The sequence below is a fragment of the Carassius auratus genome, chromosome 15 (assembly GCF_003368295.1).
Source record: "Carassius auratus strain Wakin chromosome 15, ASM336829v1, whole genome shotgun sequence".
In the NCBI taxonomy this organism is placed as follows: Eukaryota; Metazoa; Chordata; class Actinopteri; order Cypriniformes; family Cyprinidae; genus Carassius; species Carassius auratus.
In genome coordinates this window covers 12,515,926-12,542,267 of record NC_039257.1, presented here as the reverse complement: position 1 = coordinate 12,542,267, position 26,342 = coordinate 12,515,926, and the positions used below count along the sequence as shown (strand labels likewise).

General features: G+C 36.3%; 2 protein-coding genes across 3 annotated transcripts in view; one reads left to right on the top strand and one right to left on the bottom strand.

Annotated features, from left to right (window-relative positions):
* LOC113115137 (mitochondrial import inner membrane translocase subunit TIM50-like) overlaps positions 1-20,612 on the bottom strand; it is a 32,067-nt gene extending 11,455 nt beyond the window's left edge. Inside the window, exons 1-4 of the mRNA XM_026282449.1 lie at positions 20,380-20,612; positions 19,339-19,498; positions 18,592-18,623; positions 9,455-9,476 (exon numbers count right to left, since the gene is read on the bottom strand). Of these exons, the coding sequence (XP_026138234.1) occupies positions 9,455-9,476; positions 18,592-18,623; positions 19,339-19,498; positions 20,380-20,577 (412 nt within the window). The 5' untranslated portion in view covers positions 20,578-20,612. The remainder of the gene's footprint in view (positions 1-9,454; positions 9,477-18,591; positions 18,624-19,338; positions 19,499-20,379) is intronic.
* An 865-nt stretch (positions 20,613-21,477) lies between these two features.
* Positions 21,478-25,105, top strand: tnfaip1 (tumor necrosis factor, alpha-induced protein 1 (endothelial)). Of its 2 annotated transcripts, none has more exons than XM_026282448.1 (7): positions 21,478-21,688; positions 22,266-22,608; positions 22,706-22,875; positions 23,651-23,734; positions 23,854-23,906; positions 24,016-24,211; positions 24,289-24,507. In XM_026282448.1, the coding sequence occupies exons 2-7, from the start codon at positions 22,368-22,370 to the stop codon at positions 24,505-24,507; spliced, it is 963 nt and encodes a 320-aa protein (XP_026138233.1). In that variant the 5' UTR covers positions 21,478-21,688; positions 22,266-22,367. The 2 variants fall into 2 exon arrangements, with proteins under 2 accessions (XP_026138233.1, XP_026138232.1); XM_026282447.1 differs by having other exon boundaries at positions 21,479-21,683; positions 24,289-25,105.
* Positions 25,106-26,342: the final 1,237 nt, after the last annotated feature.

Below are 26,342 nucleotides of genomic sequence, written 5' to 3'. Positions count from 1 at the left end.
CTGTTAAGTTTTTATGACAGCTCCTACTTAAATGTTTATATTTGCAAGAAATAAATTGGAAGAGAAATAAACTGAAGTAATTGTCACTTTTTTATTATAAAAAATGAATTGAGCATTGAGCTTACATATATTACTTCCCCATATCCAACGATAATGGCTACTTCAAGACAATTTACAAAATCCCCACATCTTACAAACTAAAGTTATTAGCCCCATTTCCTGGCCTCAGCTCCCTCCAGTCTCCACATGCCATATGCCACTTCAAGCGGCAGAAAGGACAGATAAAGTGGCGGCACACAGGTTCCATGCAGCTCGCTGTGCATCTGTTAAGGCAGCCAGCCCGCCAAGGGGCCCCCGTCAACAACATCAGAGCACGAGGAAGGAGGCTGATTGGGAGATATTGGGGGAGGAATGACATAAACTGCTTAAACACCCTCTCCTCTGGCCACTCAAGCCCTTTCCCTCCTTTTCTCCCCTGTTTGATTAGTTCGGAGGGGGAGTGTGTGAGCTCTGTGAGGGAACATGTGCCCGTTGGCAGCCTCCAATGGAATAAACTTTCCCTTGAGACTAATGAGTGAGACGAGATGGACGTCTTGTCATCATACTTGTGTTGAAGAGAAACAGTGGTGGTGTGTTAGTAGGTGCCATATATATATATATATATATATATATATATATATATATATATATATATATATATATATATATATATATATGGCATTACCAACACGGATTTGCTTCTATAAAGTATAGATTTATGAAGCAAATCTGAAGCACTGTTAGACAAAAACACCTGTTGAATAAATAGTTCCCCAAAAACTGCATCACTTCCTCACCAAAATATTGTTCTAAAGACACTCTTGCTTTGAGGAACCCAAAAGAAAATTATTAAAGAATTAAAATCTCCATAATAGTGGTCCATGCATGATATTTAAAGTCTTCTGAAGCCATATGATGACTTTGTTTAATAATTTATTATGCAACTCAAATCAAATATGGCACCTGAGAAGTATGAATCACTGTATTGTGAATGATGACTTAAATTTATATAAAGCAATTTGGAGACTTTAAGAGAACTAGATTAAGTTCATGGTGCGTGCTTTTGTGACATTTTGGCACATTGGACACCAAAAACAACAACATTGGGAACTGAAAAATGTATTTTTGTGTTCCATGGAAAAAATAACCACAAATTTTTGGAGAAAAGTTTGGGGTTGGTTATTTTTTTAACTGGTTTCTTATGCTGAACAAGGCTGCATTTATTTGATTAAAAATACAGTAAAGACAGAAACATTGTGAAATATTACAACTTAAAATAACAGCTTTCTATATGAATATATTTTAATTTATTCCTGTGATGGCAAAGATACATTTTCAGTATTATCAACAGTTGTGCTGCTTAATTTTTGTGGAAACGGGTGCATTTGTTGAAAATAAATAAAAATAAATAAAGTTTACTTGAGATACAAAACCTCTTTTCTGTTATTTTTGATAAAAAATTAAATAAATTAAATAATCTAATCTTTGAATGGTAGTGTAGAGTTACCATTTCTTTTGCTTTTTGTATGATTCTAGATAAAGTTTATCCTCTTCACATCCACCTCAGTCACCTTTTAAACTGTTAAACCTGTCAAACTGGCACATCTGTCCCAGGATAAGTCCTTCCTTCTCCACTAGACCAAGATCAATACAAAGGGTGAACAGTTGCAGAAACCGTTACCAAGACTGATCCAAGACGACACCGGAAAAGCAAAGAACAACTGGGTGCACTTTGAAGAGTCTCTTGTGCTAACCTTGTTTGTCAGTGTAAATGCGAGGAGTCCCATTGTTGCTTCACAGAGGGTCTGTGGCTCTCTGGAGGGATGTCCATTGAGTCTCCAGCAAGGAGGGAGGGAGAGGAAGATCGAAGGCTAGGCCTCTGGACACAACAAAGGCCTCCTTTAATCCTGCACTGGGTTAGCATATGCTTCGCTAGTTTGCCAAAGGCCATTACTCAATTGCCTTTCTTCCATCCCTTTCTTTGGAAGCCTCTTGCTTTTTTCCTCCCTGTCAATCGCTCCTTTCTCCATCCGTGAAAAGTGGTCTTTAGGTGCGGCTCCTGTCTCACTGCTGTTATATGGGGATCTAACTGTCCTGTGGATAGAGTACCAAGCCTAAGCTTGTGTTTTCTTGGGTCATCTACAGCTCGCCATTTGTTTGTTTTAAGTTTTGGAGGCTTTTTGTGCTTGAGGATGAAAAAACGGTTCTGAATAACCTATTCCTCCCTATAACAAGGCCAACTCTACAGTCTACCTGGAACTTAGACTGTTAGAGTAACATTAGAGGTTTAATTTATTTTCACATCAAATATGAATTCATTAAAGGAATATGGGGAAAAAATGTTGAGCTAACAGTAAATTTTTTAAAGAAACTGATACTTTTATTAAACAAGGGTGCATTAAATTGATTAATAGTTACTAGGGATGGGAAGATTCCCAGATTTGCTCGGTGCATCGGGATAAAAAGTTGATGGAATGCATCAGTTTAAAAAGTGGGCATTGGCTACAAGTTAGGAATGTAACCATTAACCGCAAGCCGGTTAAAATCTATTCAAATATGTGACAACTGAGATCGGTTGAGATGCCAAACAAATCGCAATTCAATTAGAGAGGTAGGAGTTTATATGAATGTATGTCCTAGTTGGAATTTACTGTCTTGAGAAAAGTTACGAGAGCGTCACGTCGCAACAAAATACAATAGAACTCATTATAATCAGTGATTATAATAAGTGGATGCGGCGCAGCGCGGCAAATCCCAGAAATAAAACTGCTGACTCATTCTATTTATGACGTGCTGACACAACATTCAAATGATTAGCAGTGCTTTGTCACATCCAGTGTAGACACGATGTGACAGCAAAAACTTGGCGAATGTGAAGTAAAGAAAAGTGGACACTAAAAATAGATGATTCAAATATGAATGGACTGAACAGTTTTAAGTTAGTGAGTGACTGAGTGATACCATTTCTGTTATTGTTGTTGGTTCGCAGTTCACAGTTTAAACAAGTTTGCTTTAGCCTAATCTATTTTCAAGATCTGAGGTAAAATATCTATTGTTGCTTTCACTATGGTTATAAAAATCATCCAAAATGATATTAAAAATCACATTAGAAACTTTTAACATTGAATAAAGCACATAATCCTTACCTAAGATTATCACCGTCATATTTTGTTGGTCCTGCCATAACATTGCAGAAAAAAAAAACAAAACAAAAAAACTTTTTTCACGTGTCACGGATGGTTAGGACAAAAACTGCATGGAAAAGATTTTTTTTTTTTTTTTTTTGCATTGAGTCACGTCTGGTTGGGACACATGGTGTAAAAGTTTGATACCATCAACCAGTCCAGGTAAGTTTCCCAGCATAAGTTGCCAAAGTGACTAAACTTGATCTATGTTAAATTCATTTGACAGCGATTCATACGAACTGAAAAAAGCCTTATGAAACGGGCCTTGAGGCATTAGAAGTGATCATATTTTTTCCATTGCATTGGATCGCATTGTATTGAATTGAATCGAAATCGGATCGCACTGTATCGTAACAGGGGTGAATCGTATCAGATCACACCGGTAGCTGCTTCATATGTATTGTATCGTTGACTATGGATCGAGATGCATATCGTATCTCAAGTCATGAGATCCTCATCCCTAATAGTTACAGTAAACACATTTATAATGTTACAGATTGTAACTACTTGCGTTTCAAATAAATTGAGTTCATTTAAAATTGACCCACTTTCAACAAGATATTAAGCAGCACAACTGTTGTCAACATTAATAACAATAAATAATACATTAGAATGATTTCTGAAAGATCACTCGACACTAAAGACTGGAATAATGACTGCTAAAAAAATCTGCTCTGCATCACAGGTATAAATTGAATTTGAAAGGGATAGTTCACCCAAAAATGAAAATTCTATCATTAATTACTCATCCTCACATCGTTCCAAACCCGTAATACCTTTGTTCATCTTCAGAACACAAATTAAGATATTTTTGATGCATTCCAAGAGCTCTCTGCGACATCCCATAGACAGCAAGGATCCTAAAATGATCAAGGCTCAGAAACGTAGCAAGGAGATCAGTAAAATAATCCATGTGACATCAGAGGTTCAACCGTAATTTTACGAAGCTTCAAGAATACTTTTTGTTGTGCAAATTAAACAAAAATTTTATTCAACTTTATTCAACAATTTATCCCCTCCATGCCACCTTGTAGTGATATGGAGAAAAAAAGTATTCTTGTAGCTTCATAAAATTACGGTTGAACCACTGATGTCACATGGATCATTTCAACATTTGCCAGGTTTCTGAGCCTTGATTGGTTTAAGGATCCTTGCTGTCTATTGGATGTCTCAGAAATCTCTCGAAACGCATCAAAAATACCTTAATTTGCATTTTGAAGATGAACAAAGGTCTTACAGGTTTGGAACGACGTGAGGTTGAGTAATTAATGACAGAATTTTCATTTTTGGGTGAACTATCCCTTAAACATACATTCAAATAGAAAACTGTTATTTTAAATTGTAATAATATTTCACAATATTACAAGTACTATTTTTGATAAAATAAACAGCCTTGGTGAGAAAGCAAGTTTTACTAATAAACAGAACGGTATCACCTATTGGTGTGGACACTAGTTACTGTTGAAGATGTGAAGACTTTTTTAAAAGTTTTCCTTTGAGTTCTCAGGTTTATGAGATCCATGACTGGCAGACTAAAAAGGGATTACAGAGATAACCGAATAAACCCAATGCCTTCAATGGAAAGTGAGCTTTCACACCTGAGCATTACACAAACCCTCCCATTTTTATTTCCTGATTATTGTTGTTGTTATCGGTTGGTGATGAAATCTTTGCGTGTTTAAGCTCAAGCAAGTCAACCCCTCCTCCTGACACATTTCAATCCATGCAGTACCACTGAAAAAACAAGACTACACTTGTTGACGGGTGTTGATGGGTGAACCTGTCGTTATATTTCACTCCACACATTACACCAGTAACACAAGTACGAAACCATGCGGTTTCTAAAGTTTTAAACAAACAGACAAAGAATTATTTTTGGTCTCGGTGATGTGATCTAATAAAAACAACGGTTTGTGACTACATTAATTATATCGCTGGCCAGTTGCCATCTCGTACAAATTGAGTGATGCAGGTTTTGATAGGGGGCGGGTTGGTGCAGGATGTGCATATAAGTGTCTTCTATTGAATGCCGTCACTTGGCAAGGCAGAAAAGGTTTTTTGGAGGCACGCCTGTTTGCCTTGTCCCCTCTCCCTGAGGACGGCACTTATCAAGGGTCCACTCTTCATCTCCACACTGGCCTTCTGCTGTGTTAGGGAGGGTGAGGATGGGCCCAGGAGGCAAAAAAACCTGCTTCTCCACTCCCTTGAGGGAGTAGGCGTTTCACCTCGGTCCCTTAAGTAATCATGGGCCTTCGTTATGACATTAAAAGCTATAAGAGCTTTAATGTTTGACAGCAGCGCTTTGGGCTAAGAGGTAATAAATCAGGGATGGGGGGGGGGGGCACATCAGGGAATGCGCAGAATTAATTATGTAATTATGATAACAGTGTGCAATCACGTAGAGAAAGCGAAAGCAGCCTGCTATCTCAATTGACATCAGCAGTGAATGAAAAGCGCAGGTGGTCTGCATTTACCGCTGTTAAGTGGCGTCTCTACTTTTACTCTATTAATGATAATGCTCTGAAGATGGCATATCTGTACTCGATGGTGCTATAAATACATCAAAGTCAAATAACCACATAAAACTCACCATATAACCAAAGCCATTTAACAAACAGGAAGCCAAACTTAAAGGAACAGTACACCTTAATAAATAAATAACATAATGCAATTATTGTTAACTCTACTGTTCAAACATTTTCACTAATTTTTTTCGTTTTATTTAGCACAGATGCATTTAATTGATCAAAATTGACAAAAACAATTATAATGCTGCATATGATATAAATGTAAACTAAATGTGGTTCTTCCGAACTTTTGAATTATCAAAGAATCCTGAAAAAGATGCATCTCAGTTTCCACAAAAACATTGAGCAGTAACTGTTTTTTTTTATATTGAAAATAAAAATAAATGTTTCTTGAGCAGCAAATCAGCATATCAGAATGATTTCTGAAGGATCACGTGACCAGTGGTGGACAGTAACGGAGTAGCTTTACTTCGTTACTGTACTTAAGTACATTTTTCAAGTATCTGTACTTTACTGGAGTAGTTTTATTTTGAGCAACTTTTACTTTTACTTCACTACATTCCAAAGCATAAAATCGTACTTTTTACTTCACTACATTTCATAAAACATATCGTTACTCCCTATAATATATCACGTGCTCCGACACGCAGAAGCGATGTCTGATTCATCATGAACGAACTGAGTCTTTTCAAAATATACTTTTAAATCGGATCGCGGATCGCACCAAACGAATCGTTTACGAATTAGAATGATCCGATTGCAGCTGTTCTGGAGTCGACCACTCACTGATTCAAATGAACCGTTTAGTGCGAGTCTCTCCAGAAGTAAGAACCGGGAGATCTTGTGAGCGCACGTGCGTCTGATGTTGCTAAAAGTAAGTTATGTCGAAATTTTGGATTAATTATTGTAACTGAAAATCATATTTAGGTCAAAACTGTCAGTTGTTTGGGAACTAAATCCGTTGTAAAGAGTGATCTATTTGAGCCCACTGAAATTCTCGAGTGCAGACGATGCAGACACATCAATTGTACGTAAAAAAAACAACAACAACAAACCCCCCCCCCCCCCCCATAAAATAACACAGATTAAATACAATAACTCATGCACGTTCAAATTCACCGCTGCCGTAATGTTAAACAGTTTTATTAAAATGTCCTATGTTACGTCTGTTTTTATATTGTTTATCGACAGTAACTTTATACATATGTATATTGTTTGGATTAAATAGACGAGTAGACAGACATGAATGTTCATCGTACTGAAAATAAGTAAATATTGTTAGCTGATGCTAACTGTCTAGCTAACAAGCTTGTTAGTGCTAAATTGATGTAATTTTTATAATGTCCAAATATTTTTATTCAGCCACATATATATATATATATAGATTACATCTGGTTAGAAAAGAAAGGATGTAATGTTCAGAACATGGTAACTACAGTAATTATCAGTGGGAAGAGATGCACCCCGTTTGGCCAGGGGTGTTTTTAAACCACAGACAAGATTTGAGAAGGAAAAAATCATTATGAAATTTGTTTTATTATTTTTTTCCTTAAAATGTTCTTCCTAACTTCAGGCCTTATTATCATGTCATACAGTACAAACCAAAAGTTTGGACACATCTTCTCATTCAAAGAGTTTTCTTTATTTTCATGACTATGAAAATAGTAGATTCACACTGAAGGCATCAGAACTATGAATTAACACATGTGGAATTACATATGGAATTATATACATAACAAAAAAGTGTAAAGCTGAAAATATGTCATATTGTAGGTTCTTCAAAGTAGCCACCTTTTGCTTTGATTACTGCTTTGCACACTCTTGGCGTTCTCTTGATGAGCTTCAAGAGGTAGTCACCTGAAATGGTCTTCAACAGTCTTGAAGGAGTTCCCCGAGAGATGCTTAGCACTTGTTGGCCCTTTTGCCTTCTGTCTGCGGTCCAGCTCACCCCTAAACCATCTGGATTGGGTTCAGGTCCGGTGACTGTGGAGGCCAGGTCATCTGGTGCAGCACCCCATCACTCTACTTCTTGCTCAAATAGCAGACCAAACAATCTTGTCAAATACTCTCTTGATGCCTTCAGTGTGACTCTACAATTTTCATAGTCATGAAAATAAAGGAAACTCTTTGAATGAGAAGGTGTGTCCAAACTTTTGGTCTGTACTGTAACTTTGATGTTCTGTAAAACAACTAACTTTAAAATACTTTTTTCTTACTGGTGAAAATCAGATGGTCATCTCTGTTTTCTCTCAGGTACATCACAGTGTAAGCTTCACAGTGAACATTACTCTAATCAGCGTAGTCCATATCAACAACAAAAATATCTTGACTCCATATAGTGGTTATTTTGGAAAAAATCCCTGGTATTTTGAGCAGTAGGATTATAAAAAAAATGTGCTAATATAAAATTAAATTAAGTAGCATATATAAAATTGCAAACATCTATCTTGCAGTACTTTTTTACTTAAGTACATAAAAAATTGAGTACTTTTGTACTTTCACTTAAGTAAAATTGAAAAAGGAGTATTTTTACTTTTACTGGAGTAATATTTGACCATATGTATCTGTACTTTTACTCAAGTACTTGATTTGTGTACTTCGTCCACCACTGCACGTGACACTTAAGACTGGAGTAATGATGGTGAAAATTTAGCTTTGCATTACATGCATACATTATAATATTTCATAATATTGCTGTTTTTTCTGTAGATACTTCTTTCAAAAACTTTTTAAAAAATCGTACTGACCACAAACTTAAAAGGAGTGAATTTCCCATTTATATTTAAGTTAAATACAACAGAGTTTCTAGCTAAAAAACAAAAAAAAAAAACAAAAAAAAAACTGACGTCAAACGTAAAATTTCTGTTTTGAAATATGGACATTCTTTAAAACTTCAGTGTGTTTTACAGGTCACAGGAAAGTCATAGAGGTCTGAAACAACGTAGCGCTTAATAAACAGGTACAATCAAAGTGAATTTCTATTTGTATGTGAACTATCCAATTAAAATGGAAAAAAAGAGGCACAAACCTCATAATTAAAACCCCAAATTAATAGTCAATGCAGCATCAATGAATGCAATAAAATAACTGCCAATGTGAACTGGCACATGCACTGTATGTCACTGGTTAAGGGCCAATCCGGGTGTGTGAGAGATTGATGCTTGCAGGAGTCATGTGCAGAGGCTTGGCCCTATAAAACATTTGGTTGTGAAGTGGGCTGACACCCGCTGGCACTGGGTAAAAGGTGCTGCATGGCACCAGAAATCAATCATGTGCCATGCTAACTGACAGGTGAACAAACACACAACAAGCAGGCCAGAAGGGACCTCATCTGCTAAAAAGGGCTGTGTAACAGGGCGAATAATACTCTGCTTTCAAAAGGAGGGAGAATAACAGCATTTTGCACTTGTAGACTAAAGGTCTACAAATAATGGAGTTCTCTTTTTTTTTTGTCATGCCAACTTCCTCCTGAGCTTTGAGCTATGCATTCAGTGGCTTTAAACCCACTTAAATGGTCTTATCAATTAGATGAAAGTCTATATGTAGAAATAAAATGCCCACCACGATAGGCCCTCAGCTCGGGTTATTACATTAAGGTTACTTTTTAATACAGCTTGAAAAGCCTCTGTAAGAACATGAAATGTCCAAACCAATTCATAACCGCCTCAGAGCATAAGGTGTTCAGATAAGGGGAGGACTTACCATTATCAAACTCATCTGGAATCTGGAAAAAACAAAAAACAAAAAAAAAGAACAGATGAGGTGAGATACAAGCAGACATGTTTTCAATGCACACTGGTACATCAAGTCATCACATGTGAGTATGAGTATAAGAGAGTGCTTGCACACACACTAGAAATACAACAACAAATTAGCAGTAAACCGTTCGATAAAACTCCTTTGATTCTTCCAGACTGACTGGAAAAATAATAATTATTTCATTTCCCATTTTATTTTCTAGTTAAAGTTTTAATAATTTTGTTTTGCTATTTTACTAGTTTTTTAATGCTTTTTTTTTAATATGTATATATTACATCTTTTATTTTATTTTTTATTATTTCAGTAATGTTGCTTTGGCAGCTAGCTAAATAGTTAAGTTATAATGTTTAGTTCAAGCTTTGGTTTAGTTATCTATAATACTTATAATACATGTATTCTACAATACTACTGAACATGGCACATCAGGCACAGCTAAAATACCTTTTGGCATACTGTCAGATTAAATGTACACATATATAGTTCTTTAATCTTAAAATAACAATACACATTGGTCCACCAATAAGTGTCAAACCAATTAATATTCAGCTGCATGCCAGCAGGTTCTGATCCTCTTAAGGGTCCAGGACCCCACATGCTCTCTGGTGGGACGGCTCACAGTACAACATGGGTAAAGGGCCTGTTTCTAACCCCTGTCATTCATTGTACAGAAACCACTCTAGCGCCCTCCACTGGACAAAACACACCCAGTATAAAAGAAACAAAGGGCCAAGTGCGATTTTAAGCTGAAGCCAGGGAGAATTCAAGCCTCATTTTTCTGGTTTATCACATGAACACAACACTCAATCATACATGTTAAGTGAAAACACAAAATAGACATAAGTGGAGTTAAGAAAAGCAACACCTTATTAAACATGAAGAACACACACTGCCCCCTGCTGGTGAAGTATATTTCTGCACCTTACCAGACTACAATCAATCATGTTGCTTCTGTGAAACTAAGATTATTTGAGCTCTCTCTCTCTCTCTCTCTCTCTGTGTGTGTGTGTTTTCAACATGCTGCAAAGTGTTCTTCCACAGAAGAAAGACATTTAAACAGGTTTAGAATGACATGAGGATGAGTAAATGATGTTTGAAGATGAAGAGAGATTTTTGTTTATATTAACAAAGCCATATTTATATTAAAAAAGCCCCAAAACGCAATGGATAAACTACATGGTTATGGAACTTTATTTTACCTATCTATTTTAGCTATGAATTTGTATTTATATTTGTATTCTGGGAAGCCCCAGCCACTGAAGATGAAAGCTCTGTAGCCATACAGAGTGCACTGTACTCATTATCTACCCACAAACACACTGCTATTCAACATACATTAGTATACGGTGCTGAAAATTCAGCTTTGAATTTCAAGAAATAAATTATACATTGTTAAAATATAAAGTATAATGATATTTCACTTTATTATGGTTTCAACTGTATTTTTACTCGAATAAATGCAGCCTTGGTAAACACAAATAAATTATTTAAAAATCGGTTTTATAATCCTACTGACCCCAAACATTTGAACAGCTATTTAAATGTATCTGTTAATATTCCTCACCAGCATTAGAGAATATTTGAATTGAAAGCCTTGCAGGAAATGCTGCACACACTGAAGCACCGAAACAAACCCCAACCTACATCCAACTCTGTTCCATGAGAAGAGGATTCAGCCTTTGCTCTCACGCTATCACCTCCCTTAAGTGCCCTTCAATTAAAAACTTTGGCTGTAAGAAATGGCACCCTGAAGCCTAGCACACTCCACATATATCTCCAACAAGGTCGTAACTACATGTGAAGTGTGCCCAGTTTCTTCACTCGTCCAAAAGGCAAGCAAGCCAAAAGGGTCATTCAACTAAGGAAGTGTAGACAACAAACATCACCACACTGTGCTAAGTGTGTCCTTCAAGTCACTTGTTTCTGCAGGACTTTATTAAAAGGGTTTCATTCACATGACAAATGCTGGATAAACAGTCCGTTTGAAGGTTATGGCTTTGGTGAAGGTTCCTGTTTTCAAAACTGTCCTTGAGCTAAAGTCTAGCATAAAATCCTCTATTGCCCTTGGAAATTACAACAGCCTGCCACTTATTTTGTAAATACCTAAATCATGTAAAAAGTGTGCTAATGTCAAAAGTGTAACAGTGGGAGATGACAAACAATCCCTTCATGTGGGTTTTCCTAACACTTTACCCGATTGAATGATCTTTTGAGGACGTCTAATAACTAAAAGACTGAGGTGCGAGCCATGTCCAAAATATTGTGGCAGGGTGACAAGACCTTCTGGCAAGAAGTCTAATAAGTCAAGTCTCGCCGATGTCTTCAGCATGAGAAGTGTGACTCAGCATTGAAAGGTCTGGCACACTTCATTCACAAGTCTTACGACATCTCAACCGCCTGAGAAGTGTGCCCTGTTCAAAGTGACCCACAGCCTACAGGACCTCCAGTGACAGACATGTGAAGAACTAAAGCTTCCAGGCAGCAATCTTCCCGAGGAAACACCTCAAGCCTTTACACATAGCACACTGATGTAAAAGGGAAGCCTTTAAAGGGATAGTTCCTCCAAAAATGTCTAAGAGCCTGGAAACTACTGCGATGTTTCAAAATGATTGTAAATGTCAATCATATTGGCATATGGCCAGGAACTGTGGAATCTGTTTCAGCCATTGTTGGAATAAAATAAATAAATATTTATTTTACTTGTTTATAAAAAATAAACAAGGTAAAAGGTATTATGCCCTCGCATAATAAATAAATGAAATGGTACTATATATATATATATAAACTTTACCCAGGAACTAGGGACTTCGGGCTGGTACTTGGTGTGTTTCTACTGCAGGAACCAGTAACTAAAAGTTCAGGGTAAAAAAATGCCCCTCAGAAACTTCCTGCTGGCGAAGTGGTACTTTTTCAAAGTTCCGGAACTTTCGGGGGCGGAACATGCTGATTGGTTGAATTCAAGCAGCATTGGTTGAGTTCAACCACCATTTCAGGTGAGAATGTAGTTGTTTAAAACTCAAATCTGTGGTTTATTTATAAAGACAGCGCCTATTTAAAAATGTGTTTTGCAGATCTGGGAAACGGTGAGCTCCATGTGGCCAGCGGGAGCTCAGTCCTCATCTATCCGCCGAGAGCAGCCTGACCTCGGCTAGACCGTCTGATGTGTGCCGCTGGCTCTGATGTCTCTTTAGTGGTTAAACATAAAATATAATTAGTTTTGGGTAAATCTAACAGGTTATCTTTTGCCTGTATTCAATTTTTCGAAATGTTAAAATGAAAAAAAAAAAGTAAAAAAAAAACACAAATTTATATAATATTTCGTTTCATTGTAATGGACATATATATACACATATCCCTGAACAACGTACATTTCTGCAGCTGTTATTATGTTTAAATGAAAACAAAAGGGGGAAGTGGTATTTGATATCCTACTTCGTTTTATTGTAAATATACAGTGCAGAAAATTGCAGTAGTCAAGGCGAGCTGACTGATGTTAGCAAGTACACTGCTGTTTACAGATTTACCGGACTTGCGTCTTCACGGACATCACACTCCCAAGTCGAATGCACAAAGTCTGAACTACCGCGGATGCAAGTCCAAAATCAGTGTACTTTGTATTGAGAAACGCGCACAGACCTATGTCACCAGCCTATTTGCTTAATCTTCCCAGTTCTTTAGACTGCGGTGGAAATCCAGAAAGCAACAGGTCTGGGGGGAAAAAGTTCCTTTTACAAATGTTCCGGGTAATTTTGGTGGAAACGTGGCATTACATTTAAAAGCAAAGAGTTCTGAAAAAAAAAAAACCAGACAAAAGCTTGTCTATGGGAAGAGAGACAGGTTTCCAGTCCCACGCTGTCACCTAATTGACATCCAACTGGAGTGGGTAGAGGTGACAATTTTGACAACAAAAGATCTGGCACACTTCACATTTTGTCTCCTATACGGTCGTATGCACATGTTAAAGTGTGCCTTTTGAAATAAGTGAAGAAAGCAGACCAGGAGAGGTGGAACCAGCTAACAAGAGTGTTCCCGTGCAAACACCTTAGCCCAGCACATGCCACAGTTTAAAGAGAGCTCGAAAGGTGTTTGGTTTATAGAGCACAGCAGCAATGAGGTGACACCTGTGATCATCACACCCCTCGTGCTGTGAGAAGTGTGTCTGCGCAGTGGACAGTGACCAGAGGTCTGAAAATGAACACCTTAACAGTTGGGTCTAAATAACACAGTTAGGATACCAAGCAAACCCAACTTTTCCAATATGAATAAAAGGTTCCTACAAATGTATTTATAGAAGCTCACATTACTAAAGAAATATGTGAGAAATTGCTTTAATAGTCAAAAAACCATGACGTTTGATACAATTTTATCTTTCAACTAATCTACTTTGCAGCAACCAGACAAGCTATGGGAACCAATAATACCATTGTTTATGGTATAACTTCCTACAAAATAAAATCCCCTGGGTTTGATATATTGTGTGTTGAAATGGCAATCATACATTTCTAGGTTTGGTGTCTGGGGTCACTGTATGATATGGCATAAAATTATAGTCCTTTTGTGACAATGAACATTAATCATACTTTTAGTTCTCCAAAGCATTTGAATTTATTTTATATACTTGATATCTGTTAATCTATTCATTCAACCAAGCATGCATTTACATTTCTCAGGAGTGTATATTTGCCAACTATTTTATAAGCTACTTGAGTAGTGTTAACTATAAACAGTTCAGTGTTTTAAATGCTAGTTAAAATTTGTACAGTAAACAGAACAGGTTGATATATTGGTATTTTTGTTTAAGCTAATAACACCAAAGCATGCCAGTTTGACTTCCTCTTTGGTAACTTCATTATAATGCATCAGGTATCATCAACTAACAATGAATATAGCTTTTATATCTTTATTTAACATTAACCTAGATTAGACTTTAGAGATTTGAGAATTTCAAAATGCATTCTGAGCCAAATGTGCAGCAAAAGGGTAGCAAAATAGTGATTTAAATGTCTTTTATTTTTCTTAAATGCATTGAATACTTTTATTACAAGGATGCCTTAATATTCCAACATTCATCCAAAGTGACATTTATAATGTCTCAAAAAATTTCTATTTAAAATAAATTAGTTTCATTTGAACTTTCTATTAAGCAAAGATTCCTGAAAACTGTTTTATGATTTCTACAAAAATATTAAGCAGCACAACTATTTTCTTGATTAATGGCTTCTGAAAATTCAGTCGTACCATTACAGGAATAAATAACATTTAAAATCTATAATTATATATAAAAATAGAAAACAATTGTTTAAATTGTAATAATATTTCTAGGGGTGTCCCCACTAAGGATTTACATAGTTGAATCAGAATTTTCAAATCTTGCCTATAGTCGAATCATATGTGACCCTGGAGCACAAAACTAGTCTTAAGTCGCTGGGGGATATTTGTAGCAATAGCAGAAAATACATTGTATGGGTCAAAATAATTGATTTTTCTTTTATGCCAAAAATCATAAGGATATCAAGTAAAAATCAAGTTCCATGAAGATATTTTGTAAATTTCCTACAGTAAATATATCAAAACGTAATTTTTGATTGGTAATATGCATTGCTATGAACTTCATTTGGCGATTTTCTCGATATTATGATTTTTTGCGCCCTCGGATTTCCAAATATTTGTATCTCTACCAAATTTTGTGCTAATTTTTCTGACTTTGAAGCATAGCCTACTGCCAAACAAAACTCCATCTGATTGCCTAGTTTTATCCAGGCCTGGTTCCAGAATTAAATACTGCGGGTGCTTCAGAAATTGTGCTCTAGCCTCAATTCACATTCATTTCCATGTATATTTTTGTCTCGTCTATTGCTCTTTCGAGTTTGAATCCTGCATAAATAAGTGCATATAATTTCTAAACTTTGCAGCATGTAGGTGGCCAAAAAAAATTAAAGTTCTATAAAAATTCTGAACAGATTAAAGGCTATTGCGTAAAAAGAACAGCACTGCCTTTATAATCACTAAAAGGTTATCCCTTATCTATATCTTGATCTCATTAAGTTTTGTTATGAGAGTTCTAAGCTTGCACTGGACAAAATTAAACCTTTTGATTCTCCCCAGAGCGCAAACACAAGTATGCATTAGATATTTTGCCAGATCAGTTTTGCCAATATGATGAAGTGAATAGATAATATCTCAAGCTTTTACATAGGTACCATTCCCAAACAACCACTGGATCAGCGCCTATGTTCACAGCATGCAAAAGTCAAATTAGAACCGGCTCAAATGTTTTGAAATCACTTGTACCCTATCAGAGTATGTGAGCGGAGCGGTGTGAGTGTTTTTTTTTTGTTTGTTTTGATTTTTAAGTCAGAGCATCACGAGTACAATTCATGCCAACGACCCGTAATATAACTGCACATTTAGCAAGAATTCACATGTTAGATATTTAGTTAGCTTGATAGAGAGAGATCACTCATATCAAAAAGAAAGTGAAGGCTATGATGACGGCAATGGACATGAGCAGGAAGTTATAACGGTTAGTTCTTGTTTGTTCGTTCTAGATTCATTAAAAAAAATTATTTATTTTTTTTCAGTTGAAAGCATGATTTAAACAAGTACTACAACACTTGTTCAGACGCAATTCCTCTCTCAATAATGCATTCAAACAAATCTGTAAGACATGCATCGATCCGTATGTAAAATAAAAACAAAAACGTTTAATTAGAAACTAAATTTGCATACCTTTTAATGCAGACATTTTATTAGCTTGTCATGTAGTAGTAAAACGTTTGCACACTTGTGTTCCAATTAGCCACTATAGCCCCTTTCACACTGCCATTCCAGCAAATACAGGGGTAAAGTGTTCCTGCAATTGTTCCCGGGTCACTAGATTTGGCACTTTCACACTGCCAGTGATGACCCGGTATATGTGCGTACTTTCACACACAACCCTTGAAGATCCCGTAACGACACGTGACATCAGTGCGTGACGTGTAATGTATGAGTCGAAAACACTAGACACGTTATAGTTTCACTGAAGCAAGCAAACGATCTCGGCGTCAGCGCAGAAAGTGAGGAACTAACTGATCTCTGCTTCATTACAGTTTGCACATATGTTTTCGTCGCCAATGTTGATCTTCCTTCAAAACAGCCGGTAAAAGAGTCGCGCGATAACTAGCGTCATCACTTCGACACGGAATTAGATCTGGCTTTTGTTCACACAGCGCCAGTCCCGGGTCGAACCCCCAATGTTACTAGGTCCCCGACCTGGGTTCAATTCAGTAATCGATCCCGGGACGTGGTTGCTTTCACACAGAAGGCGACCCGGCAATGTTCCGGAAATATTGCCGGTCCGACGTGCAGTGTGAAAGGGGCTTTTGAAACAATTATTATTATTTTTTTATATAGGTTAAACGTTAATACGTTATGAACAGAAGTTGAACTGTGGTATTTCAAACATACTGAATTACTTCAGACTTCAGTGTTTCAGATATCAGCGAGCGTGGAGTGGAGCGGGAAATGGTGATCCCGGAGCAGAGTGATTATTTAATGCTCAGAGTGCGGAGGGGAAATTGTTGATGCTCCACACACATACTCTGTAACCTTTACATGATCTAAAAAAGTCCAGTCTTTCACTCTACCTGTGTCAGTCTTGTTAAAGATATAAATCCCTGCCACCAAGATACTCCTCTGTCAGTCACAGATTAAAAAATGTGAAGCTTAAATCTGTCACAGGGATGTTGGATATTAAATTACATTTAAATTAAATGTATGCATTTAGCAGATGCTTTTATTCAAAGTGAATTACAGTGCATATTTTTATCAAATAAATGAGCATAAAAGACCTTCTGACCCAAGGCATTTGAATGGTAATGTATATAAATGTACAGCTTTTTCAGCTAGAATGTTTTTTTCTTGTCCTCCATTCTTTTAATTTACAGGAAGATGAAAAAAAGTGTGTTAGATCGATCATTAAAGCCAGTCTCTGAGACAAAGATATATTTACAGTACGGGAACAGGATAAAGGTCTCATGCTCACAATAAGATCACAAGAGCTGAGAACAGTAAAACTCAACCAATATAAAGGACGAGGTGTGCGATCAGGCACCAACGGCCCTCTGAACTCCCCAGATCACACGGACCTGTGAAGTGTGCCCTTACAAGTCAGCTCTAACTTAAGCAGGTAACAAAACAGGACGTCAAAGGTGGAGGTGCTCTTTAAAGTGACCACCTTCCTGAATTCCCACCTCTGGCACATGCCTCCAGACTAGGCATGTTTGGCATCTACCTGTGAAGTGTGCCTCTTTAAAGGTGGGTGGCTTCCAAAAAGATTACAAGACCTTGCTAATTTGAACGTTTATAAGACAAAGAAGCTTAAATGCTCATTTATACCTTTAACACCTTAAGTTTGGAATAGAAAGTCAGTACATAATCACACAATGTTCAATTTTGGGTGAAGATGCTGCAATAAATCAATATACAATAAAAATTGACTATGACATTGAGAATTTGAAACAAACAAACAGTCCTTGTCACAACATCATGGTCAAGCTACAATTACAGTAGTACAGGTCTCTTGCATAGGCAAGAGAGGTATCAAATGCAACACCAGCAATCAAAGCAGATTTCACTCCGGTCTCCTGTGAGACTGTCTTTGTGAAGCGAGTCGTTTGAAGTGGGCCACCTCGAGAGGTGCCAGAAGTCTGCTCGCTGAAGAAAGGAAGTGTGTCTTCACACCGATATCTGATTGAACTGTCTGCCAGGCCATTGAGAAAGTGTGCCATGGGCAATAGTGTGGCTTAGAGCTTGTTAAAATTACCATATAAGAATAAAATGGAGGGTAAAGATGGACAGCTGAGAAGTGTTTTGCCATTAACTATCACCATTAAGATACTTTTAATCTGCTAAGCAAATCTTTTCAGCCAATGTGGCATTAACTTTTTTCTCTTTCTTGAGAAGGTGGTGAAATTCTTAGCTCATATTTATAAAAGATCTATGGATGAGTTCAAAACATATGTTCAACTACAGTTTAAAGATTCCTTGGCAAAAATAACTATAAAGTCTTAAAACCTGACTTTATGAAATTTCATGCTTACCTTATTTCCTTGTTCATCCACAGAACTGCTTCCTACAGACCAGAAACATTCATTATTTGAGTCATGATTTTAAACTGAGTTTGAGCAAAAAAAATAAAATAATAATAATAATAATAATAATATTATATATATTTATATACAAAATTATATAAAATAATTATATAAATATAATTAAAATAATAATAATTTTAACTTGCATGCAAAAAACATGTAAAATGATTAGTTAGCTGTAGAAACACAAATAAAATAATAGTAAATATGCAGGTTAAATAAACATTTACCATTAACGCAACGTAATCCTCCAATGCAAATATATATATATTTTAAAAAAATAATCTGGAATCTGAAGGAGCATCTAAATATTGAGAAAATTGCCTTTAGATTTTTATTAATTAAGTTCTTAGCAATGCATCAAAAATTAAGTTTCGATATATTTACAGTAGGACATTTACAAAACATCTTCATGGAACATGATCTTTAATCTATGTCTTAATGATTTTTGGCAAAAAAGAAAAATCAATCATTTTGACCAATACAATATATTTTTGCCTATTTCTACAAATATACACCAGCGACTTAAGTTTTGTGCTCCAAGGTCAAATATATGATGTTTATATTATATATATAACATGCCAGTCAAAAAAGGTTAAAACAATCCAACGATGTTCAAAAAAATATCTTCAAACTTGTTATATTCCAATCGATTGGTGCCCACCCTTAGCGTAAGAAATCATCAGACAAACTCACCGAATATGTAGACAATGCCGACTGTGCTTCCAAGTCCCAAAAATCCTGCTAACCGAAGGGCCATCTTCTTAGCATATGCGCTGTTCTCTTTCTGTTTCTTGTCCTCACCCTGTTCATTTTTCTTGTCACCAGAGTCATCACCCTCTGGAGGAAGCTGGCCCTATGAACAATGTGTCAAAAGCATCCTGCTTTACATTTGTCTGGGATCCTGAGCATTAACTGACTAAACTCAAAAAAGAATAAAATATTACGTTACACAGCAGCCAGTTTGAATACTAATTTCTGTTTCTAATATGCACCAAATCCAATATTTTGAATGGTCTGAGGAGCTGTCACTCAGTCCTTTGACAGACATTTAGCCTTTAGCCCTTATCTGTATTCAACAGTCAAAAGAGGGCTCCTGACTTTGCATGATACAGCTCCAATGTGAAAGTAATAAATAATAAATTTAAACAACACTCAATTGTAATGTTGCAATTTTTTTGTATTATGAACAATTTTTTTAACCCTATAAAGCATGCATCATATTTGAAACATCAATTTCGAAGGCCTCTAAATTATCTTCATGACAACCATAAAACACTGAGGTGATGTATCAAATATGATGCAAAACACATGTAGTTAAAAAAAAAATCGTTTAAAGAGTAAATACACTTCCATTTAAAAGGTAACCGAGTTTTCTGACTATTTCATATGGGAGGTTTACAGAAACTCATAGAACGAGCATTTGTGATACCGCTCTGTTCTGTGCCTTCATTTATGCTACATATTCAAGAGTTATTACATGTACTGATTTCTACTGATGATGTGAAAATGTAAATAATGTTACTGCTCTGTCATACATAAATCACGTCTGACTTCATTCAAACCACCACCTGTCAACCTTTACTAACCAGACCTAACCATTTGACAAATTAGGGTCATTTATTCATCAATACACTCAACGCCAAAGTACTAACATGTGAGAATGTACATATTTTTTAATAATTGGCTGTCTAACACCCTGTCATGCAGGAATGTCAGGCGGTCATAGCTGCTCACCTGGCTCTTCTGCTGAAGCCTCTCCTGCAGGATTGCCTGGGCCAGTCCTCCTGTGGCACTGCTACTGGATGTGTCAGTGGAGAGAGACCTGACAACATCCAGCGCCATGGGGGCTGAGAAGCCTCTGACCCCCTGCCTCAGTCTGAGGAGGCCCCGGCTCGCCCGGACACACATGGGATACACAGACACCGCCGACATCTTGAATATGATGCAGCTAGTGCACTGAGCTCGAGTGGAAAGGACAAACGAGTTTGATTGGTTGCGAATGTTGTGATTGGCAGGCAGAGAGAGCCAATCAGATCCAGGAACTGCGAAGGCTGGTCTTGGAATGTCGTCACGTTCACCGTCAAAAGCTGTTAAAAGTCCACGATATTTTAACTACAAATATCCTAAAAGCAATGCTTGGTTTAATAATAATAAAAGATACTGTATAATAACTAACATATATAATAATGATACAAAGATGGCACCCTATGGAGATATACACATTATATTTCGACATATCTAGAAGATTCACTGTGAAATGGGCATACATTTCAAAATAAAAGTTATTTATACTTGTAAATTGAATTACTATTTTGAAATGTCAAACCGCTTTGATTGATTGTACTTTATTCTCGCCATGAATATAGCCTTAGAAGCTGGTATGACGTTTAATAGAAAAGAAAGAAAGAAAGAAAGAAAGTAAGAAAGAAAGAAAGAAAGAAAGAAAGAAAGAAAGAAAGAAAGAAAGAAAGAAAGAAAGAAAGAAAACAAGAAGAAGGTCTGTACAACATTTCAAACAAAGAAATAAAAATTAGCAAAAAATAAAAAGTACAAATATCTAGTAATAATGTTGGATAATGCTTTTAGTTAAAGTTATTACATCTGGGAAAAGCCTGTTACAGATCCTTAATAGGCTAAACATGATTTCAGGACATGAAATGGATAAAAATGTAAGCTAGATAACTGAGAAACTCGATTTTTACGTCGTATTGTTTGTCAATGTTATTTCTGAAAGATATTTTACAAAGTAAAGCGTTTTAAAAGGGTTTGGCTAGGCTGACGATCCCTGCACTGGCCATTGGGTGGCAGTATGTCCTTATAATGATTTAACCTGTTGCTGTTGTGCTTTCAAAGAAGAAGATCAATCAACATCGTTCTGTTATCACTGAAGGCAGAAGTGAAAAGTGTTTTTTTCTTTTGTATATCTTCAGATAGAACCATTTGTTTTCCTTCTTATCAACTATGGTTGAATTAAAACTGTCGAACTGATCAAGTCTTCGTGTTCAGTTGAACGCCCACGAGTTACTGAACAACAGTGGGTGAGTTTATAGCTTGGAAAAGTTTCTTCATTTCGACAAACTTACCTTAACATATAACTATTTTGAAATAAACCAGCTAAGCTAGTTCTAGTTTAGCATTAAACATAAACGCAGTCCACAAAATGCTTTGTCATTGTGCTTTTTGCGTCCTTATTAGCCAGATACGTTTTGTAAACACAAGTATATACGTTTCTAGTTTAGTAGCAATTCATCAACAGAAAAAGGCACGTTAATGTATATATATAAAAGAAACAAGATATACACAAATATAAATGAATTATTTCACACTTTAGATTGCCAGACACTTTCAGTCTTTATAGTACAAGGTCATATTTGCTATTATCATTGGCAGTCATTGCATGGTTCTACCATATTGGAAATGTTTCACATTTAATGTAAATGTGTTTGTTAATTGTCTACACACACACACACACACACAAAGGTGTATATATCAAAGATCTTATATATATATATATATATATATATATATATATATATATATATATATATATATATATATATATAAGATCTATAAATAATATTAATAAATGGTGTATGCATGTTGTTTTATGTGATGTGTAGCATGTAGGTTTTGCGTCTCTGGCAGCCTGCCCAGCAGCATTCACCACGGCGGGGGAAATCAGACCGATCGTGTGTAGGGTGGTTATCTACCTACAGCGGGACATGTCAGGAGAGAGCTGCCTGCACCAGCTTCAACCGCAAACCGGGCCCATTGTGTCAATCTCTTCAGTGGCCTGCCCCAAGACTGACACCTGCACTTACCGCGGTGTCACCGGCAACAAGTACGTGCAGCTCAATGTGGGCGGAAATCCTTATTATACCACGCTGCGAGTGCTCACCCGACAGGACACCCTCCTGAGATCCATGTTCAGCGGCAAGATGGAGGTGCTCACTGATAAGGAAGGTGAGTTATTTAGACAGTGCCGAGATATGATGTCACCAGTTTAGCTTGGGTATGCAGTGCTGATGTTGTTATTTGAATTCTGCTGTTTTTTTTAAAGGTTGGATCCTAATAGATCGCTGTGGGAAACACTTTGGTTCGATTCTCAGCTATCTCCGTGATGGATTTGTGACCTTGCCCAAGAGCAAACAGGGTACCATGGAGCTCCTAGCAGAAGCCAAGTATTACAAGATCCAGGGATTGATAGACTTGTGCCAGAGAGCCCTGCAGGTTGGTGGAGCCTTTCCTGATTAGTCTTGTTTTTGTGTGATTGTGTATCTCCTACACATTCGTATTGTTGTAATGCAAATACGATTCTTGTTACTGTAATATGGAAAACAAAATGTATATTATTTTCATTTTTAAATACCGGTACATCTGGGTAGAAGTGGTTTACTGCTTCTAATATATGATCATTTTAATTAAGACTAATCATTGTGTACTGTATAGCAGTAACATAAAACGTGAAGGTCTATTGTAGCAATGATAATCCTGTTTGAAAATAATGGGAATATTAAAGGTTAGGGTGCATTATGGTAATGGGAACTGGGGCAAAGTCTTGTAATATCATATTAATATACAAATTTGGGTAGGTAGAGTGTTTTTTTTGTATGATTTACTCTTACTCTTAGAAAGGCTGAATTAAATTTTTTATTTTTTTGGGGGGGGGGGGGGGGGGTTAAAAGCTGTAATATCGTGCAATACATTTTTATGATATTGTTGAAAACAGTTTTTGTGCTATTTTAACGGAAATTATAAGGCAATTTTTTTTAAGGATTTTTTGACGAATAGAATAAATGCGAATAAATGCGGACCTTTGAAATTTAGTGTATGTTAAGCAATAATGCAAACTATTTAAATGCTCCTAAATTAAACCTAATTTTTTTATTTCTAAAAAATATAATAATAATGACAACAGTAATTATAATTTTGGGGTGAAATATGACCCAGATATTTCTTGTCAGGTTTGTGAGATCATTCCATTTATTTGTTTGTTTGTTGGTAGGACAATGAAGAAAAGGCTTTATGTGTTATCCCAGTCATAACATCTCCTAAAGAGGAAGAGAGGCTGATACAGGGCTGCGTAAGGGTGAGACTTTCATGGACTGCAAATATTCTGTTTTTCGGGGCTTGTTTCATGTTCAAATATAAAACAAGATAATCTGCAACTCTGAATGCCTTTCCCCATTATTATTTTTCCACTTATAGCCTGCTGTAAAACTGCTTTACAACCGAGGGAACAACAAATATTCCTATACAAGGTAAATACCAGTGCTTTTACCTAAAACATGATTGACCTTTTTGAGAATTGCAGTTCTCACTTCAACTGTTCTTATTGTCTTTGTGATTGGTGTTTATCTTCCTCAAAAGCAATTCGGATGACAACCTACTCAAGAATATCGAGCTGTTTGAGAAGCTGTCTCTGAGCTACAGCAGCCGTGTGCTCTTCATTAAAGATGTCATCGGAGACGAGATCTGCTGCTGGTCCTTTTACGGACAGAGCCGTAAGCTAGCAGAAGTTTGTTGCACGTCCATCGTTTATGCTACTGAGAAGAAGCAGACAAAGGTAAGTGGTGTTTATAAAATGTATTTCTATAGGCACTGTTTGAACGTGTCAAAGAAGAACTCTCGTAATGCGCTCAGGTTGAGTTTCCAGAAGCACGGATCTACGAGGAGACGCTAAATGCCCTGCTTTATGAGACTCTCCCAGTCCCAGATAACTCCCTGTTGGAGGCCACCCGCAGACGGAACAATTGTTGCACACACAGTGAAGAGGAGGAGGCCGTGGAGCTGAGGGAGCGCGTGCGGCGCATCCACATTAAAAGATACAGCACTTATGACGACAGACCCCTTGGACATTAGCTTAAATGTGAATTGAAGACATTTTATGTGTATACTTTCAACTAGTGCCTCTGTTTTCACATTGACTGTGGAGAACACTAAACTACCAGCACCGTTTAACCACTTTGTAGTTTGCTGCCTGAACAGATTGCTGCTTTGTCTTTTTTTTTTTTTTTTTTCAGTAGGTGACTTGACAATCAATGTTTGGATGAAATGCGGTTTGAACCTTTAATGTGAATGTAATGCAAAAAGTTGATCATGAATTAGCATTAGTTCCTATATTTTAATTTATTTACCTCATTATTTTGTTGTTTTTTAGGAAACCACTATGTTTTAAACTGTAGTTACTAACCTAATCATAGAATGTTTTGATAACATCTTGCCAAGTACATCACTCTATTTCTGCTAACTGTACAGGATCATATACTCCGTTACAGTCCTGCCTTATGCCTACATTAATCTTCAAGTACTGTGATTTAATGAAAAAAGAAATCATTTATATGGATTTGGGGTTTTGTGTTTTAGAAAAATCAGGTTGTAGTGTTCGATTTGTGTCTTGTAAGATGAAAAGAAATGTGCTTTTAATACTTAATGAATGAATGAATGTGATCTAAAGGTTTCCTGCTGTGGTTATTTAACACTCTAAAAATATATATAACTTAAAGGGTAGTTCACCTTAAAATGAAAAATCTTTGAAACAATAATTCAGGTTTATTTGCCAATACATTTAAAGTTTGTATGGTCCAAAACAACTTTGGACCTCTTTGACTGTCGATGTATGATAAAAAAAAGGGAGAAGGTATTTTTAAAAGTATCATCTTTTGTTTGCTTTTATTTGAATTAAATGTATTTCATTTTTATCTAGTAACTTTAACAGTAGCTATTAAAAGAAATGAAAACATGTATCATCTTCAGGCCACTCAAGATGTAGATGCGTTTGTTTCTGCATAGGAACAGATTTGGAAAATTTTATATCACTTGCACACAAATGGATCCTCTGCGGTGAATGGGTGCCGTCAGAATGAAAGTCACAAAAACGTCACAATAATTCATAAGTAATCCACACCACTCCGGTCCATTAATTAATGTCTTGTAAAGTGAAAAGCTGTTTCTTTGCGTGTTTAAATATTCAATTTGTTTCTATTTTAAGTTTGTAAGACACTTTTTTTTTTACCTAACATATGAGTCCTTAATCATAATATTGCTTCCTCCAGTGAAAAATTGTCTCAGCTGGATCACGGGAGAAATTTGTCAAACAGATCAAAAACTGTTCTCAACAAATATGTTGTAAAAAGTGATGTATGTGGTTAAAATACATTAATGATGGAATGGTTTCCTTAAAACTAACAGCTTTTTATTTCACAAGACATTCTTGATGCACATGAGTCTCACGGATTACTTGTGGATTATTGTGACGTTTTTAGCAGTTATTTGGACTCTCATTCTGACGGCACCCATTCAGAGGATCCATTGAGGAGCGAGTGATGTAATGCTAAATTTCTCTTTATCTCTTGCGATAAATAAGTATTCTTTAATTAAGTATTAAGAACATTTTCATTTTGGGGTTGACTAATTTATAAATAAATTTTACCACAAACCCCTTAAACAGCTCTGAAATATTTAATATAAACTCTGTAGTTTACATTTGTGCTAGTTATATTTTATTATTATTATTATTTTTATTTACAGTTGGCTGCACCTGTGCCATTTATAAACCCAGCGGTTCCTTTCTTCAATAATAGGATGGATGTGACTACCATCATGCATCACGTATCTTTTCATCCAGTAGGTCTTATGAACATCATGTCTTGTTGAACGCCTAATGACAATGCCTTATTAGTTGAACCACCACAGGC